Raw genomic sequence first — 18,653 nt, 5'->3', positions numbered from 1 at the left:
ATATATTTAAAGTAGATGAATAAAAGAATATGTTAAGTTAATTTAGAATATGCAGGAAATGTAAAAAATAAATTTAAGGAACCACAGAAAGAGGAGGAGGTCAGTCAAGTTTTGAAATGTTAGAATGATTGTAAAACTATTGAAATGTGTTTAACTGGAAATCATAAATAAATAAATAAGTGAAATGAAATGAAATCACCTAGACAGAGGAACTGGTTAGGCGAGCTGATTGTCATACCTTCTACCCCCACAGATACAGAAACCCAAGAATCAGAAGGAACTCAGGGCATTATTCAGGCTGACACACACGAACACCACAAACTCAGTTAATAATAATTAATTTCCCCTTCCCTAACGCAATAGCACATCTGTGCAAAAATCAGTTGTTGCTTTTTAAAAAAGTGCACCCTTAACACACAGTTTGTGGATTGACATTTTGATGTACTGATTAAAATAGGGCCTTATGGATTAATCAACTGAACCAGTTAAAGCTTGCAAATGCAGAAAAAGCTTATGTTCACAATTTCATGGTATGATTTCCTTTTACTGCAACAGCAGCATAAATACTTTAAAACTGTGAGTAAATAATCTATTGCAGTGTCAAGCCTTGTAAGTAATGGAGCTGATATCCATTCCATATTTTTTGTGATTTTAAAATGCCAGGGTAGCAAGTCACCTAATTATTATTTCTGATTTACCTATCTCTTGACAGAGCTGTAGCATGCAAATGTGCTCTCTCTAGTTTTGTTTCTTTCTTTCTGTGTAACATTTGGGAAATGTGATGGAATATGCATAATTAAGCCTGACTTCCTATCACAGTTTGTTACCATCAAAGGTTTCCATAAGAGATGCATCCAGTAATAGAGTGAAGTAACTATTTACACTGCCTTACGTTACATGACTATTGATGTTAAAGTCATATGATAATAAGAAACTGTATCATTTCCTCTGTCTAATACCATTTTATGCCCCATACCTCTTCTGGGATACAGAGAGCTCTTTTCTATCACAGTCTATCAGCTCAACACAGAGAGATAATAAATATGTGAAAACTATTCATGGTATGTGATGCAGGCAGGTCAGTGGATAACCATTCCAAGTAACTTCTGCAACCAGTGTCCAGCAAACCATCTTGCACAGGTACTCAGCCATTGATGCAGCCAGGTCAACCTAGTAACTCCCAAGGCTGGTTGGCTTAGGATGTGAGTAAGCAACTGACTGTTTACCTGCTTCTTTACATTGTAGGATATCAGTACTCAAACAGCCATGTTGGCAAAGAGTGAAGGTGTAAGTGGCAGGTCAGCTGTTTCATCATTCATTCATTCATTTTCCCTCCCATCTGACTGGGTTGCCCCAGCCACTCTGGGCAGCTTCCAACATAACAAAAATGTTGCACACACACTCAGTCTCCAAGTGGATTCTAGGCACTTACCCAGCATTCATGTTTCCTTTGAAGTGAAGTTCAGCAGAGACTGTGGTGTCTTTATGATATATGGTTTATTTATACATATATACAACCTGACCCTACAACAGAGGGGCACGCAGCATTAACACCCCAAGATGGCCTTGTTTTCCCCATAGCTGCAGCCTTGGATTCAGACTGAAATCAAATATCTCTCTGGCTCTCTCTAGCTTACCTGTCTGCAGGTTTGCTTCATCAAGCTTCTAGTTCACATCACTCAGCTCTCTAGCCTCCGTCCTTCTAACTGCCCGCATGTTGATGGAGGGTTCCATCTTGCACAGAGCCCCTTCCTTTGTTCCACTTTATAGTCCACCACCCAGGCTGTCACCTCATCAGGAAGCTAGCCTGGCTGTTCTAAGAATTTGAAGGGGGCCCAGGCATTCAGCCTACCTCCCACAAAAGGCTTAATACAGTGGATGCTCGGGTTGCGAACGTGATCCGTGCAGGAGGTACGTTCGCAACCTGCAGCATTTGCAACCCGGGACCCGCATATCTGCGCACGCACGGGTCGCGATTTGGTCTTCTGCGCATGCGCAAAGCACGATTTAGCGCTTATGCGCAAGTGCCAAAACTCAGAAGTAACTGTTCCGGTACTTCCGGGTTCAGCGCAGTGCGCAACCCAAAATCACGCGGCCCGAAGCATCTGTAACTTGAGGTATGACTGCAACAATAGTAAGGGTTTGAACAACAGACGCATTGCAATACTGTTTTGACTCTTCAGGTTTTTTTCACATTGCATTTGTGCTTCTTTGTTAATGAATTTTAATTTGTTTTTATTTCTTGTAAGCTGCACTAAGAGCTTCTGTATAATGTGGTTTTTTAATGTAGTATAATAAAATAACTAAATGCATACATACACTTAGGCATTTTTTGGCAGTGGTATGAGAGCAGCAGCTGTATCACTTGATGGTTCAAAATTTAAAAGGATTGGTAATATTAATATGCCCACTTTGCCCTATGAAGAGTGGTTAACGCAGAAAGTGCTTAACCCAAATGTTGGAAAGATGGATTTTCAAAAGGGTATTGTTAAAGCTATATTGGACTAGAATCAGATTTTTAAAATAGGCTTCTTTTGTCTTTTCAGTTTTGATCTAGTGGCTGTTGGGGGCATCTCAGTCACCTTGGTCTTTGAGAGATCTCCTTTTCTTTCTGTGAAAAGGACACTTTGGTTGTCATGGAATCGGTTTATTGTGATAGACAAAGTAGTCATGCAAAGAGCAGAAGTGGACCCACCATCCTGTGACATCAGTAACTTCGTGAGCCCCAATCCCATTGTCCTCCCTTTTCCTCTCACATCATTCGGAGGATCATGTCCAGAAAGGGGGACAATTATACCAGAACTACAGGTAAGAGCAAATGCCAATGGTGTAATATCATTGCTTGAAAGACAATAAATAGTTGGTTATCTATTAGGATGGGGACCCCTGTTTGTGTTAAAGTGTGGATAATTTAATTGCCCTTTAGCTAAGTGTTAGATTTGATTTGCTAAAATGAAGAACTGATTATTTTGCTTTTTTGTGTAAGTCAGTAGTTCCCAATCTTTTTAGTTCTGAGAAACTGACCTAAATGGCAGTCGCAGAATAACATAACCCTAAGTTAAATTAAAATATGTCATTATTATTTCCCTGTTGCTGATGAGTAAGTGTGGATTATGCCAGCCCAGCATAACCCAGTGTTCTTATACCCATTTTCCTGAGGGTGGGCAACCAGAGTAGTGTATGACAACCCTCGAGTGTGTAGTCCAGTCTTGCTATCCTGTGTATTGGATTTTTAGGGAAATGATGAGGGTTAAGGAGAGCAGCTTGTGGAGCGATTATTGCAGCAGTGCAATTAATTAAGGAGAGAAGGGAGTACGGAAAGAATTGATGGTTTCATTTGTGAATGGAAGGATAGGAACTGCAGACCCACACATTGGGAAACAACAGAAAGACCATGATTTCAAGTTTCTTAGAGTTTTCTCTGATGTGATTTTCTGTGACATTAACACACCCAACTGTTTTTCAGGTGGTCCAGGAGGAAATCCCCATCCCTTCCAGCTTTACAAAGCTCAGCTACCTGAGCAGCCGAACTTCAGGATACAAAACCTTGCTACGCATTGTGATGACACATTCTACTATCCCTCCCGGAATGACAAAAGTGCATCTTACTGTTGCAATTGAAGGGCGGCTGGCTCAGAAATGGTTCCCTGCTGTCACCAACTTGGTCTATACCTTTGCTTGGAATAAGACAGATATCTACGGCCAAAAAGTCTCTGGCTTGGCAGAAGCAATGGGTATGCCTTTTAACAACAACAGCAGTTAATTAACTATTGATTTATTGCATGGGCATCAGTCATTTTATTTATTATGTATGAATTCCAAGAAGCCTTTTAAATGATCATATTTCCATGGCTGCATCCGCAACGGAAATGTTCTTAAAGTTTTTATGTTTTAGATATTATTATTATTATTATTATTATTATTATTATTATTATTAACCTTAAAATGCATTCCTCTAAGGAGCTCAAGGCAGTGTATATGGTTCTTTTGCCCATCCATTTTATCCTCACAACAATCCTGTGTGGTAGGGTTAGGCTGAGAGATATTGACTGGCTCATAGACATCCAATGTGCTTCAAGTCTCAGCAGTAGTCATTTAAAAATCAAATGGTGTGTGTCTGTTTTCCTGTTCCTGTGAGCAGATGCACAATTAAAGATGGATATTTCCTGGTCAGTGTCAGTAACACACCTTCTAAAAGCAAATTCAGGTGGTTTGTGAGTGCCTTGAATATTGGAGCCAAAATACCGCCACTGAAAATGATAGAGGGAGGTCTTGGCATTATTGCGGGAACCCTGAAGTTTGCAGAAGTACAAACATAGTAGTTAAAAATAACTAACAAGGCAATCTGACCCCTCCAAACAACCTTGTAAGGATTGAGCATGTTCAAGTGCCAGGCCATGTGGAACGTCAAGGGAATGGCTGTAACTCATTCATAGTGCATCTGCTTTGCATCTCCCAGGTACAATCCTTGGCATCTCCACCTAGGCCTGGGAATATCCCCTCTCTGATACTACATGGAACAAAACCTATGTTCCCAATGTCATTCTGAAAATAAAATGAAAATTTCAGTGGGTGGGCGGGTTACACAATCCTCAGGGAGAATATGGTTGTCTGGCAGGAACCATGGACAGGGGACCTCTGGTCTGCAAGCCTTAATTATGACTGTCATAATTAGATTGTTCCATCCAAACTACACCCACCTGCCTTACACATATGATGTCTGGTGATAGGAGGGAAAGGTGGGGCTTGGATGAAAGGGCTTTGCAGGCACCACTGATCAGCGCTGCCCGCAAGACCCTTGCATAAGGCTTCTCAAGAGCAGATAAGCAGTGGATGAAAAGTAGTTGGGAAGTGCTAAGGACAGAACTTTGTGAGCACTGACGATCAGTTGGTCGTTGGTACTTCACAGACTGTTTTGCTTGCATGATTTGATGTCAAACCAGCAAGTCACCTGTTCTCAATTGTGACATTAGGAAATTGACTGGTAGGCACTGGTAGTCTCAAATTGAGACTGCAAGGTGGGAGGTGGAATCAGAGGATTGTAGAGTTGGAAGGAACTTTCACTGCCACATCCATTCCCTGACGCTTGTGCTAGATACACCTCAACATTTTGTTGCAAGTCTCACTTGTTTTCTCTAATAGCAAACTCAAGAGCTTTAAGCACCTAGCCATTGGGAAAGAAAACAGAGCCACCCAAAACGAGCAGTGGTTTCTGCATCCTTGAGGACCTCCTAATTCATGCAGAGATTTATAGGTTTATAATTTTGTTTTAAAAGTCTTTAAAATGGCCTGGCAGAGATCTTTGAGCTTCCAGCCTTACAAAATGCTAACAGTAGTTGAGCTTAGAGAAAATAGGGTCTAATGGGATGTGATGATGTCATGAAAGCCTATTAGAACTGGCTACATGGTGCCCATCAGTGAGCACAAAGGAAGCACAAATTACTCTCACTCTTAAGCATTGACACAGTTGTAATTTTGCCAAAATGTGCACTGGTGTGAGCATTACATGATTCCCATTGAGAACGATATAATGTGCATAGAAAATATATCTATTTGGATGCACATTATGAATCACATCCTGGCCAACGCTTCCTGTTTTCCTGCACTGCAGGTATGTCTGTTTGTGCCCTTTGGGAAACCTTTGGAAGGGGGGGGGGAGCTTGGTTCTGTTTGTTTTCTGGTTTATGAGGAAAAATCTCTGGCTGCCTAAACATAAAGGGAAGACAGGACACCAGGGAGGATGGAAGCCCTGTACTTCACTATTCTATCTTAATTCCTGCCAAGAGGAGTCGTTCCTCATCCTGTCCTGGCTTGAGTGACCATCCCCTCTTGCTTTAGAGCAGGGATGTGGAACCTCATGCCCTCCTCGCCTTTGGCCCTTCTTGCCTTTCGTTCTGGCCCTTGGAATTCTTCCCAAACTGCACACCCTGCTGACCCTGTTTCACACGCTGTGTGGTTTTGTCTGGCTGGGATGTGTTCTCGGGGTCTGACAAGGCCTCTTGCTTGACTGAACAGAGGATAGAGAGGGGTGTGTTGAACAGGCGAGTAGAAATCAGCCTGTTGTACAATGGTAAAGTTTGCATTCCTTGTACAATACCAGTGCCTGGATGGAGACTAGAGAGGAGCAAGAATGAGTAAACATTACATCAGTTGCCCCACACTTTTTGTCTCTGGCTCTAACCACCACTGTCATGTGGCCCTCAGAAAGTTGCCCAGAAGGGAATGTCAATAAATTAAGCCTTTAGTGCCAAGGGCCTAGTCCTGCGGAACACCCTGCCAGTGGAGATTCAGCAGGCACCTTCTACGCCAACTTATAAATGCCTTCTGAAAACTTTTCTGTTCTGTTAGGCAATAAAGAGTACACCCCACATAGTAGTAGTTTACTGATGCTTTTTAATTTCTTTTTACTTTCAACTTGTTTTAAAGTCTTTATTATTTTATTGTTTGATTTTATGTTTTTTATATTGTTGTAAACTGCTGTGATATATCTTTATGGTACAGTGGTATATAGTACAGTGGTACCTCGGGTTAAGAACTTAATTTGTTCTGGAGGTCTGTTCTTAACCTGAAACTGTTCTTAACCTGAAGCACCAGTTTAGCTAATGGGGCCTCCTGCTGCTGCCGCGCTTCCGGAGCACAATTTCTGTTCTCATCCTGAAGCAAAGTTCTTAACTATTTCTGGGTTAGCGGAGTCTGTAACCTGAAGCGTATGTAACCTGAAGCGTATGTAACCAGAGGTACCACTGTACATATTTTTATAAATAAATAAAATGTGGCCCTTGGACTGAAAAATATTATCCACCGTACGGCATATTTAGAGTTCTTACCTGCTAAGGTTCAATCTGGTACCATCATTTATTTTGGAAAGTAGATTTGAGCATCTTCCATTTGATGACTGTCATGTATGTGTGTGGTATGGTAAAATTTGTGTACATTTTCTTACCTTTTCTTTAAAGTACCTCATTCATATATTTGTCAGGCATATTTGTTTCCCAAAAGTATCATGAGTTTGCAAGGTATTGTTTTTGTTTGTTATTATGGTACAGATTTTTGTGCTTTGATGTTGCAAACTGCCCTGTGATCTTCGGATGAAGGACAGTATAAAAATTTAATAAATAATAACAATAACAATTCCTGCTTCATGACAAAAAGTCAGGTTCCATCATATACCCTTCTGCCTTTCACAGCACTTCTGAAAAAGTCCAGGGTATTATCTTCCCTACCCCCATAATTGACACCTCATCATACTTAATCGTTCTCTTTTTTATTATTCAAAGAAAGATTCATCATTAAGTTCCAGTAAAACTGATGAGTTGTGTGCAATAATTATACCATGATGCCAATATAATAGCAAATGGCATTGGAGCAGATTGAAATAGCAAATTTCATACAAAACATCCCCCCCCCCCCCCGCTACTCAAGTGCAATGGAGAAACCTTGACATCTTTTTTGTGTGCCTTCCAGCAAGATATATTCTTTCAAAGTGATGGATTAGAGAGAGCAAGGTGAGAGGGCAGAGGGGATAGTGGCTCCCTGAAATAAATGAAACAAGAGGTCTGCTTGCCCCAGGTATGATGGAGTGAGCCTGTGCATCCATTCCTATGCCCAACAGACAGCAGTTGTGACAGTGCTGCCCATGGAAGCAGCATTTTTGCAGCACTGATGAATCACTGGAGGGACAGCAGGGTGAGCATCTGGGCTCAGACCAGGCATACCCTCCTGCCATCTCTCAGAGCAGTGTCACAAGAACATTGTCCCTAGGAAACAGCACTCTGCTGTGACAATTTTAGGGCTGATAGGAATCAATGTGGGGGGGGGGGAGCCAAGCTCAGTGGCATACAGCACCTGTTTGGCATGCAAAAAGACCCAGATTTTATCATTGGCATATCTAGTTAAAAAGATTTCTGTTTTTCATTTTGTTTTCTTCCAGATTTCTGTTTAAGACCCTGGAAAGCCACTGCTTTCATTGATTTTTTTTAAATAGATATTTATTGAAATTTCAGAAATTATATATATAAAAAAACAAACAAAACACAGACAAAAACAAGTATAATTTCGATCCCTTATTTTCTTATACCTTACTTTGCTGACCTCCTCCTACCTCCCCTTTCTGTATTCCAATTTCAAATATTTGATATTCAGCAAGTCCTCTCCCTTAATTTCATTTAGTTTTTAACCTTTCTTTTCTTTTAACATAAACATTACTGCTGTAAACCACTTAGCTTCTAAACCGTCCTCATTCTAACATTCATTAATTTTGCAGTGTTTCTCAGCCCTTTCTTCAATTTGTTTTTGATAACCTTATTTTCATTTAGTTTAGTTCATTTAAAAAATCCAGTTTTACCTTATCCAAACTTAAACATCGAACTTATACATCAGTTCTTATTCTTAAAACATTTTTTCTAAGGTCGACCAATATTCCCTTCCACGAATTTCCCAATTTACATAGCAGTAACAAACAAAGTAAAAAAATGAAATAAATAGTAATTATGAACCCTTTGGATTCCCAAACTCCACCCCCCCTTTCCCGGTTTCAGCCCCCCAAAATGTCCATCAGTCTTAATCTACTATCAGCCTGGAGATCTCACGTCCGAGGCTCTTAATTGTCTCTTAGTTCCTCTCTGCCGGTCTTTTTGATAGACCTTGATATTAAACACCAAATCTTGGAGAAGCTCCGGCCCAACAGGATCCATGTTTTTTCCAGCTAGGCCTCCATACTTAAGAGTAGAGCCTATGGGGTGTTCCATTTCTTGTTTCTTGCTCCTTTCCAGTCCAAAAATCCCCAAAGCTCTAACCTCCACCTTAGTCACATTTGTAATCCTTAAGTCTTCTGATCTCCACATAAGAAGATCTCTCCATTTCTCAATCTCCAATTCAGGCCAGGCTTTCCACATCAGATTTTTATTTTCCTTTATTGCCATCATGCCAGGCCTCAAGGTAGAACTCTCTTTTAACATCTGCACACCAGCTCCTCCTTCCTTTTCTTCAGGGGCGACATATGTCTCCTTCTCCATATTCTCAAAACTCTCGGATTTCTCTATTTGTCCAGTTGAATAGGCTCCTTGTTTCCAATCCTTATCCGATCCAAGAATGTTATTTACTGTTAAGTCCAGAGTTGAAACATTTGTTGGCTTCCGGTTAGCGCCAGCGACTAATGGCGGATTCCCTCCGAGCTCCGGAGGGAATCGGCTCTGCAGGATCGGGTCTTGCCGCTGCGGCGAAGCGGGGACCCTAAAAAATCACAGGCGGGGAAGCCTGTGAGCGTGGTGACTCGGCGGGCACCATTTGCGCCCCCCATCTGCGAAGGAGCCTTTTTAAAGGCTCCGGAACAGGGACGGGGTGCGGCGCGGTGCTGAGGGTACTGCTTCTTCTTCTGTGGAGTGAAGCCGCAAGCCATTGTCGGAGAGCGCTGACTTCTTCTTTTGAACAATCGGACTCTAAAGTAACAACCCGTGAGTAACATGGAAATTTGGGCTCTAAAGGGAAAATTTGTTTGAATTAGGAACGAGCGGGGAAGGGTTAAAAAGGAAGCCCGCCCCCCCCTTTGCAAACAACATAAAGCAAAGGACCTGCTAGCTAAGGTCGAGAGAATTTTTCTTTTTCACAAAAGACTTTAATTTCACGGTTTGATATTACAATAATTCTTACTGGAGGATTAAGAACTGATTTTGAGAGCTGAAGTTCTACCCCCCCCCCACGTGCCCGGGATCGCCCCGTGAGAGAGCCTGTTGATGAAGTATTGAAGAGCTTGACAGCTGTCAAGTCAGCTGTCAAGACGGAAAAAGAGAACCCTGTTTTTGTTGCTTCTGCCGGTTACATTGGTCACAATTTGTTACAATTTGTTGACAATAAGGAAGGGCTGTTACAAAATAACTGGATTTCTGGACTCGAGCTGAAAAGAATATTAAGGAACTAAAATCCCCCTAGAGGGACTTAGTGATATTACAGAAATGGCTGGAGGAGGGAAAATCCAGGCTGAATTGGACAGAGCATTTGTTCTCTTGGGAAAGTTACAAGGCCAATTTGATGTTATGGCTACAAATGCTTTCATTGATTATTGCAATGTACACTATGTGGTGCTGCCCTTGAAGACGACCCAGAAACCTTAATTGGTCCAAAATGCAGCAGCTACCAGATTTCTGGCTGGAGTTTCTTTTAGATCTCATATAACCCCTGTTTTAAAACAGCTGCAACAATTTCCAGTTCTTTCCCAAGCCTGCTGTCTCAAGTGGTGTCTGTGATCTAATTATTGATAAAGTACAGGTGAAATAAGAAATACCTGTTTTAAAAGCAAGTATATCTAAAATAATTTTAGTGGCATAGGTATAACCCGGTGTCTACAGGGGAGACAATCTTTCATTAAAAAGAAATAAAACGAGCCTTGCTGCAGCATCAGACAAAATACTTGTCTGGTCCAGTGTCCTCTTCCCCACAGTGTCCAGATGCTTATGGGAAACCCACCAAAAGAGCATGGGGGCAATAGCCCTTTCCTCCAGTTGCTCCCCAGCAACCATTTTCAGAGGCAACTCAGAGTAAGCTATTAGCATAATTTCTAACATTTAATATCGCCCAAAAGGCATTATGCAGAAATGCAATATTCAAGTACCTGAAAACTTCCCATACAGACTCTCTCAGGTGCTAAGATCAGTGGAGGGGGATCTCTTGATTGCTCCATCATCCTCAGAAGCTTGTGGGGGCTGGTCTGGGAGAGGGAACTTTCACTCTGGTGGCTCCTAAATTGTGGCACTCACCAAAGGTGTGTTTGACACCTTATATCACCTTTGGTGAATGCTGACGATGCACCTTTTTACCCTGGCTTTTGACACTTGGGTTGTATATTTTTCAAACCCACCTTAATTTTGGTGATTGTTTTACGCTGTTTTTGATATTTTGTTTTAGAGTTGTAATCCACCCTGAGACCTAAGAGCAAAGAGCAGGTTAATATTAGTAATAATAGGAAGAAGAAGAAGAAGAAGAAGAAGAAGAAGAAGAAGAAGAAGAAGAAGAAGAAGAAGAAGAAGACTGACCCATTAAGGCATTTTCTTATCTTTCATAAATCTAGTTGATTTCAGCATTTTTATTCCTTCCTAGATATGCAATACAATTTTTCTTTTCTTTTTCACCATCTCACGAGTTATAGCTTTCACGTACATGCCCCTGAAAGAAGCAGAGTGCTTATTTGCAACCTGAGTGGTTCCCTCCAGGAGCAGAGAGCAATTATGTCCTTTAGTTTTCAGGAATGTGTTCTTCCTTGCACATGTGCTCCTGAATCTCTGCAGGTGCCACATTAACAGCAGATACGCAGTGGTAGTCTTGGGATCTGCGATTATTTCGGCTCCAGCAGCAGCAATTTACTCTGCATTTCTTCATGATAATGGCATGGGAAAGAATTCTGGCAAGCCGAAAGCGACTTTCTGTTACTAAGACAAGTTTTGTGGTTTCTGTTGCTCATATTCACTGATGAGGTTTTCAGAAGAGTTGCCTGCTCCCCCCCCCCGTAAGGTAGAGTGGATTTTCCCATTGCTTCCTAAGGATGTTATAAATACTGATGCCATTGTATTACCTGCTAACTACCACAGCCTCAATTTTCCTGGTCATTAAGAAATAGTCACACACGAGATATGCTTATTAAGCTTTTTTAAGCGCAGTGTATGTAAAACAAACTGCTTGTGCTGTTTATATTGGGGGTGTTATTGGGTTGTAGGGGGGTGTTATTGGGTTGCTGTTTTTATTTTGCGGTTTTATATTTTGATTTTATTCTGTGAACCGCCCTGAGACCTCCAAGTATAGGGTGGTATATAAATTCTAATAATAATAATAATAATAATAATAATAATAATAATAATAATAATAATATAATATGCATAATATATGCTTTCCCCCACTGCACCTTTGCTGTTGATACATATTTGCTGGTGTACTTCTAGAAAACCTGGATATAATTTATAGCAGTGGTCTTTAGAATTCTGCTGTTTGTCTTCAGAAAAATCTATACAGTGGTACCTCGGTTTTTGAGCATCTCAGAAGCCAAAGTTTTGGTTTTCTAACGCCAAAAACCCAGAAGTAAATGCTCCCATTTTCGAATGCACCTCAGAAGTCAAATGGCTTCCATTGCATGTTTTCCCATTTTCTCCATTGAACTTGCAGCCAGCCCTTTGTGTCTCGGTTTTAAAACGCCTTGGAAGTTGAACGGTCTTCTGGAACAGATTGCGTTTGAGAACTGAGGTACCACTGTATTTCACTGGTGGGTGGGCATGACCCATGGGGATGGAAGTTCACTATTGGCTGTAGATTTTGAAGGGTGCTTGATCAAGACACACACACCCTTCCCTCTGTCAGTCTACCTCAGGAATGAATTACCTCAGGTCCTTCAGACCTGTCTGTCTGGTCCTTGGGACTGACTCCAGACCACACACCCCTCAGTGACATCTTCCTGGAAAGTTTTTTGCCTGCCTGGATTATATCCTTGACCTCTATTTAATTCCTATTTGGATAGAGGAGAGGAGTGAGTGAATATGTGTAGAAACTACCCTATTGTACAATTAACATTTGTTGCCCCATTAGCTTTTGCCTCTGTCCCCACCCACTGCTGGCATGTGCCCCTGGAAGTGAGTGTGGCCTAGAGGCTAGAAAATATTCCCCATCCTCAGTCTGCCTCCATATTCCCATTAGCGCTCAACTGTATGTGCACATTACTGTATATTATGCTCAAGAACCACAGCATAAATGTTACCACAACTGAACCTGAATCACATGCCTGTCGTTTTCTAATTTATGTTGTGCATAAATGTACTTACAGAAAAGTCAACTGATCTAATTTTTTTGTACAGTATATGCATAATATTTGTACATCTGCTCCCCCTCCTCTACCACATCATTGCTACCGCCTACTTAGGCCTGCTAGGCAGAGAGCCCATCAGCAAGCAGGCGGTGATGGCATCAGCTGCTCCTTCTCCTCCTCCTCACCACCACCATGGCATGAGCCAGAGTGAGAGGTGGATGAACAAGCAGGGTGCAATATGAAGAGGAGCAGGGTCAAGGGGACCTTCTTGGCAGGTGCATTGCAGTTGCCCACCCATGGCGACCTTTGATTAAGATTTTGGGATTGCTTTGAGGGAGGGATAGGAGGGAGTTGCTCCATTGTGGAGAACAGAAGTTGGTGGCTGTTGCCCAGAGCAGACAATGAGCGGACAATCCAGTCTAGTTTTGTTTTGCTCAGTTCTACAAGGGCTGCAATGAGACACAGGCCACCATCACACAAATTCTTAGGCTACCCTCTGCAAGTGGAATAGGGACTTTCCTAATAACAGTCAGCAACCTTAACGAACTACAACTCCCAGAATGCTTTGGAGGAAGCCATCGATGTCTAAGGTGCTATCACAGCATTTTAAATGTATAGTGTGAATGTGACCTAAGGAAAAGGAAGCTGACAGGTGTAATAGGAATGCCTGGTTCATGGCTGTTGCTTTTAGTATAAACCTGTGCTTGAACTTTGTCTCAGTGTCAGTCTCTTATCCTCCATTCCTGCTGCTTCCAGGCATTCTGAAACAGAAGGAAGGGTGACCATTGCTTATATTTTTGAAGATTGGAGGTGCCAAAAGGCCTCTAGTTGTCACAATTTCATTAATTAGTAAATCTAGTCCAGGTAATCATGTGCCATGTCATCAAGACCCTCCTAAGGTCCTGTTTTTTACAAATAGCAGATGAGATGGAACTCTCCAGTATCTGGACTGCACTGCTTTCAACTGTAGGCCAGGGGGGCATGTTTATGTATGTATGTATGTACTTTTATTTTTTTAATTTCCCAAATGCTTCGGAGAAAAAGAATCTCCACACAGTATAGAGATTCAGTTATATATCAAAAATTATATTGACAAAAATACAAAAAGCAATTGGATACATAAATACATAAAACCATAATCAAAAGCAAAAGCAAAGATAAAACCAATAGATCATTTAAAACAAATGTAATTATATAATGTGTCTGAATGGGGCTGCTGAAACAGAAAAGTTTAAGTAGGCAGATAAAACAATATAGTGATGGTGCCAGCGTAATGTCAATAGGCAAGGAGTTCCAGAGCACAGGTAATGCCACAGTAAAGGAATGACTTGCAAAGGCAGGATGAACATTGTGTGGCACTTGTAAAAGTACATGTTCCACAGATCAGAATGACTGAATGTTCATGTATGGGATGGGGCAATCCCTTCAGTAATATGGTTCCAAGCCAGCCAAGGCTTTGTATAACTGAATTCTCTACATAAAAAATAAACAAACCCTTGCACATGGAAAAGTAGATGGCAGGAAAAGGCCCTGTTCAGCTAGTAATCCAAATGCAAGACTGGTTTTTGGTGACACGGGAACATCCTGCTGTCTGAAGTGCAGCAGTCCCCACCAGCAGGCTTGGTCCAGATTTGGGGGTGGGGACAGGGGTGGTTGGCAAAATGCGTTTTGATGGAACCCCTGCTGAATGAGTGGGACTCCTTTGTCTTGCCTTGTGGTAGCATCAGGTGGCAGTAGTCCCAGTTAGCTCCAGGGGACTGCCTTGGAAGCTGCCATTTCACCATTCAGCTTCCAACATAGCCTCGCTCTGTGACATTATGGGAAATTAAAATAGCAGCTCCAAGACAATGGGAATGATGGGAATTGTAGGCCAACAACATCTGGAGGGCCACAGGTGCCCCACCCCTTAAACAGCGCAGGATTAACTACTGGTGATTTAATCTAACAATTACCATGGAAAATGGGAAGAAAACCAGTCTATAATGTATTGTTCTTTATCTCTTTTCAGTGTCAGTGGGTTATGAGTATGAAACTTGTCCAAATCTGATTCTGTGGGAGAAAAGGACTGTAACGCTGCAAGGATTTGAGTTGGATGCTTCAAATCTTGGAGGCTGGTCCTTGGACAAACACCACATTTTGAATACACAAAGTGGTAAGTCAGTTGGCTATGAATTAAGCAGCATGGAATGGTTATTCCACCTCTCCTCCCTGCAAAATAGAAAATTACTAATGGTATTAACATTCCTAACTTCAGAGGGTATTATGTCTGGTCAGAAAAGTCTGCTGAATCCTTCTTTGGTTTTCCAGCTCACCAGCAGAATCATAGATGTATAGAGTTTGAAGGGAACCAACTTTTCCAACCCTTTGCATAATAGATGCTATTTAGTTCAGGCATTGACTACTGCATCACTGATAGATGGCCATCCAGACTCTGATTAAATACCTCAAGCAAAGGAGAGCACACCACTTCCTCCTGATATAGAGGGTTGCACTGTTGGACTGTTCTTAATATTCTTGTGTTCTTCTGGATACAGTTAAGGCTCTCACCGTCCTTCTAATATGCAGTACAACTAGGTAACATGTGGAATACCAACAGAGTAGCCTTATTTATCTGAATGTCTCGTTGCTGGAAGTGACTAGAAGTTTGCTGAGCCAGAATGGAATGTTTCTGTTAAGCAGCTATTCCAAGGTCACAGCAGATGAAGTGAGGAAGACCTTTATGGGATAATAGAATATGTGCATCTACTATGGTCATAAATTGTTCCAAATAAAGCATCACTTTAATTACAGGGGTAATTAAGGAGGGGATTTCCCCTATTTTCTTGCAACATCACCCATCCCTACCTGCCTCTACTGATTTTATAGACTACGGGGGAGCCATGCTTGAGATTCAGAATTGTCAGGAGATAAGGCTAGTGGATTTTATTAAGGGACTTCTCCTCACCTTCCTCCAATAATCTGAGCACTAGTAGGATGAAGCAAAGCGTGTACTCTCAAACTTAATTAGCTGAAAGGTCAAAAAATAATGTACCACTTGATCTCAGCTAAATTCTCAAGAGCAGGTTCTCATCAGTTTGAGCCACTGAATATGAACACACACACACACACACACACACACACACACACACATGATGAGTGTTCAACCTTTAAAAAAAAAATCTGCAGTTCAGGCCACAATGTGATGTGTGGGGAATTGAAAGGCATGCAGATTTGAGTGACTTTTCATTCATGAACTTCTTCAAAAGTTTGAAGCTATTAATTATACTACAGAATTTGTTCTGCTGGGATGCATTTGCTAGGGCAAGATGGTAAGAAATGTCATTCTGCACTGCAATGATGATAATAATAGCATCAGAAATACTATAACAAGGACACAAGCCTTTCCCTCCACCCCTATTCAAACACAGTTATTTCAGCTTCTTAGCTGCATCTTCCTGGCAGTTATGATCCCAAAAATCCTTTCCCAACATTTCCTATGATGATTATCATTCATTTATTAATGCATCCCTGTCCACACACATGCAAACCACTTTTAACTAAAATCAAATTTAAATTCTGCTGATTCTTTTTTTAAAAAAATTATTAAAAGTTTAAGAATTAAAGAAAAAAGTAAAAAAGAAAGAGAGAAGATAGACAATACAAATCAATACATTACAATACATATAAAAAAGCAAAAGACACAATACATCAAAACAAAAACAAAAGCAAAAAAAGTTAAAAACACATCCAATATTTCCATATCTTTATCTTTCATTAACTTGTTTCATCGACCTCCTCACACCTCCCTTTTTGTGTTCTAGTTATTAATTATTTCAGCAAATCCTTTCCATCTTTCACTGTTTTCTGTCATTTAATTATCTTAATTTATTTTAACCTTATCTTACCATTAAAACCCTAAAACTTATTTATACTTAACTCCTTATAACATTTCTACTAAAGCCATATAATTTCATTCCAACATTTTTCTAACACTCATTAATTTTGCAACATTTCTCTAAATATTTTTTAAAAAACTTTTTTTCCAATCTTCTTCCACAGTCTCTTCACCCTGGTCCCGGATTCTGTCAGTCCTTTCTGTCAATACCATATGGTCCATCAACCTGGTGACCTTCTGTCCGAGGCTCTTAACTCTCTTCCATGTCCCTTCTGCAGATCTTCATATTTATACATACACTTTACTTTATCTTCTGCTGATCTTGTTCTTAATTTCCTTCCTTTGTCACTGAGGAGTAGATCTCGGGGAAACTCCAACCTAACAATGTCTCTATTCCTTCTCGACGGGTCAGCCCATTCTCCATGGTCGGAGCTAAAGTCCAATAGATATTTCAGAGCGCCACTCTCCCCCTGACCCAAATCCAGATCCCAAAGGCCAGAGCATCCCTGCATTGGAGGATCTATCCAACTTTCCTTCTCCAATCCAAGCAGAGCTCCATCCCACCAAATCTGACTTTCTCTAGATTCGATCATAAAGGGCAACAGCTTATGATCATCAAATTGCCTCTGTGAGGCCGGGGCTCTCTCCACTTGAATTACTTGAGGTTCAACAACAACTTTCTCCTTCGTCTTCTCCATAGCTTGCCATGTCAAAACAGATTCCTGGGTCAATTCCTGGGTAATTTCTGTATAGATATTCCCTTTTTGTCCCAACTCAGTCATTTTTTGTCCCAAATTGTAAATTTTATTAATCCACACATCCGCCTTCTCATGAAGCTGTTCCAATAAAGCACTTGTCTTGCAAAATGCCATCACTAAGGCTTCTTCTGTCAACATTCTTGTCCAAGGTCAGACTCTGATTCTCACGCTCTTTAATCTCTGCAGCTGGAAAATTCCCCAGCTCCACTCCTGCAACAGTTTCAAAAGCTCCCTCTAGGGGAAACAATTTCTATTTGTATCCATCAAACGCAGATCCAGCGACAGAATTAGTTTTGATTTTCAGTTACTTTTTTTACTCCTTTTTAAGTGCAAAAGGAAACAATGGAAACAAATTATTTCTCTTATTTAACTATCTGTCAACATACGTTTTATTCACAGTCAATGAACTTTCCCAAAACGTCAATCTTACTGGCAGCCCGTTCCCAGGTTCGAAACAGTGGTGATTTATCTTTCTTCACTCTCTCTCCTGCAGGCTTAAACGATCTAGAATTTCCCCCCTCTTCTCCTGCTTCCAAGGGGTGTTTAGTAATTTTAACCGATGGAGATTTAATCCTTTACAAAAGACTTTCCAGGCTTTAGCTTGCGACGTCTTTGCTTCAATCTATTTACAAAAGAGGAAGGCGGACTTCCTGTTTGAAACCTTCCCGTTTCGATGCCAAATTAAGAAGTTTAGAGATCCAATTTTCCGTTCTACTCACGGGTAGTTGTTTAGAATCCAATTGTCCACAGGAAAAAGTCAGCGCTCTCCGGCAACAGCAATGCAGCTTCACTCCGTGAAAGAAGCAGTTGATTCGAAGCACCGCGCCGCTCACCCCATGTCACTCCGGATCCCAGAAACCGGGTTTCCCCGCGAGTAGGGGAGGCGCAAAAGGTGCCAGCCGAATCCCAAGTCCACAGGCTTCTCCCGCCTGTGGTTTTTAATGGGTCTCTGCCTCGCCGTGGTGGTCCAGACCCTGATTTCCACGGAGTGGATTCCTCCTGATCAGAGGAAATCCGCCATTGCCGGAGGCGCTAACCCGGAAGGCCTAAATTCTGCTGATTCTCATGTGCAAGCGTTGGGTGGGTTCAGCTAGGTTTATTGAATTTATGTATCTTTTCCTGCTAAAAAAAAAAAGTTTCCAAGTAATATACAGCCAAATAAAAAATGCAGCTACATAAACATGTTAAAAACAGACTTAACAGTGCAATCATATTACTGATTCTGCCCAATTCTGGGGAA

The 18,653-nt window shown here is 41.2% G+C and overlaps 1 protein-coding gene across 14 annotated transcripts in view; it reads left to right on the top strand.

Moving 5' to 3' along the window:
* Nucleotides 1–18,653, top strand: part of TENM1 (teneurin transmembrane protein 1) — a 375,511-nt gene that overhangs the window by 263,371 nt on the left and 93,487 nt on the right. For all 14 annotated transcript variants that reach the window (XM_083484888.1, XM_083484887.1, XM_083484897.1 and 11 more), the window contains 3 exons: nt 2,547–2,808; nt 3,467–3,734; nt 14,790–14,933. In XM_083484888.1, the coding sequence (XP_083341014.1) occupies nt 2,547–2,808; nt 3,467–3,734; nt 14,790–14,933 (674 nt within the window). The remainder of the gene's footprint in view (nt 1–2,546; nt 2,809–3,466; nt 3,735–14,789; nt 14,934–18,653) is intronic.

The sequence above is a fragment of the Podarcis liolepis genome, assembly GCF_965112155.1.
Source record: "Podarcis liolepis genome assembly, chromosome: Z".
NCBI lineage: Eukaryota > Metazoa > Chordata > Lepidosauria > Squamata > Lacertidae > Podarcis > Podarcis liolepis.
The sequence above is the reverse complement of the archived record's forward strand: the minus strand, read 5'-3'. Positions and strand labels throughout refer to the sequence as shown.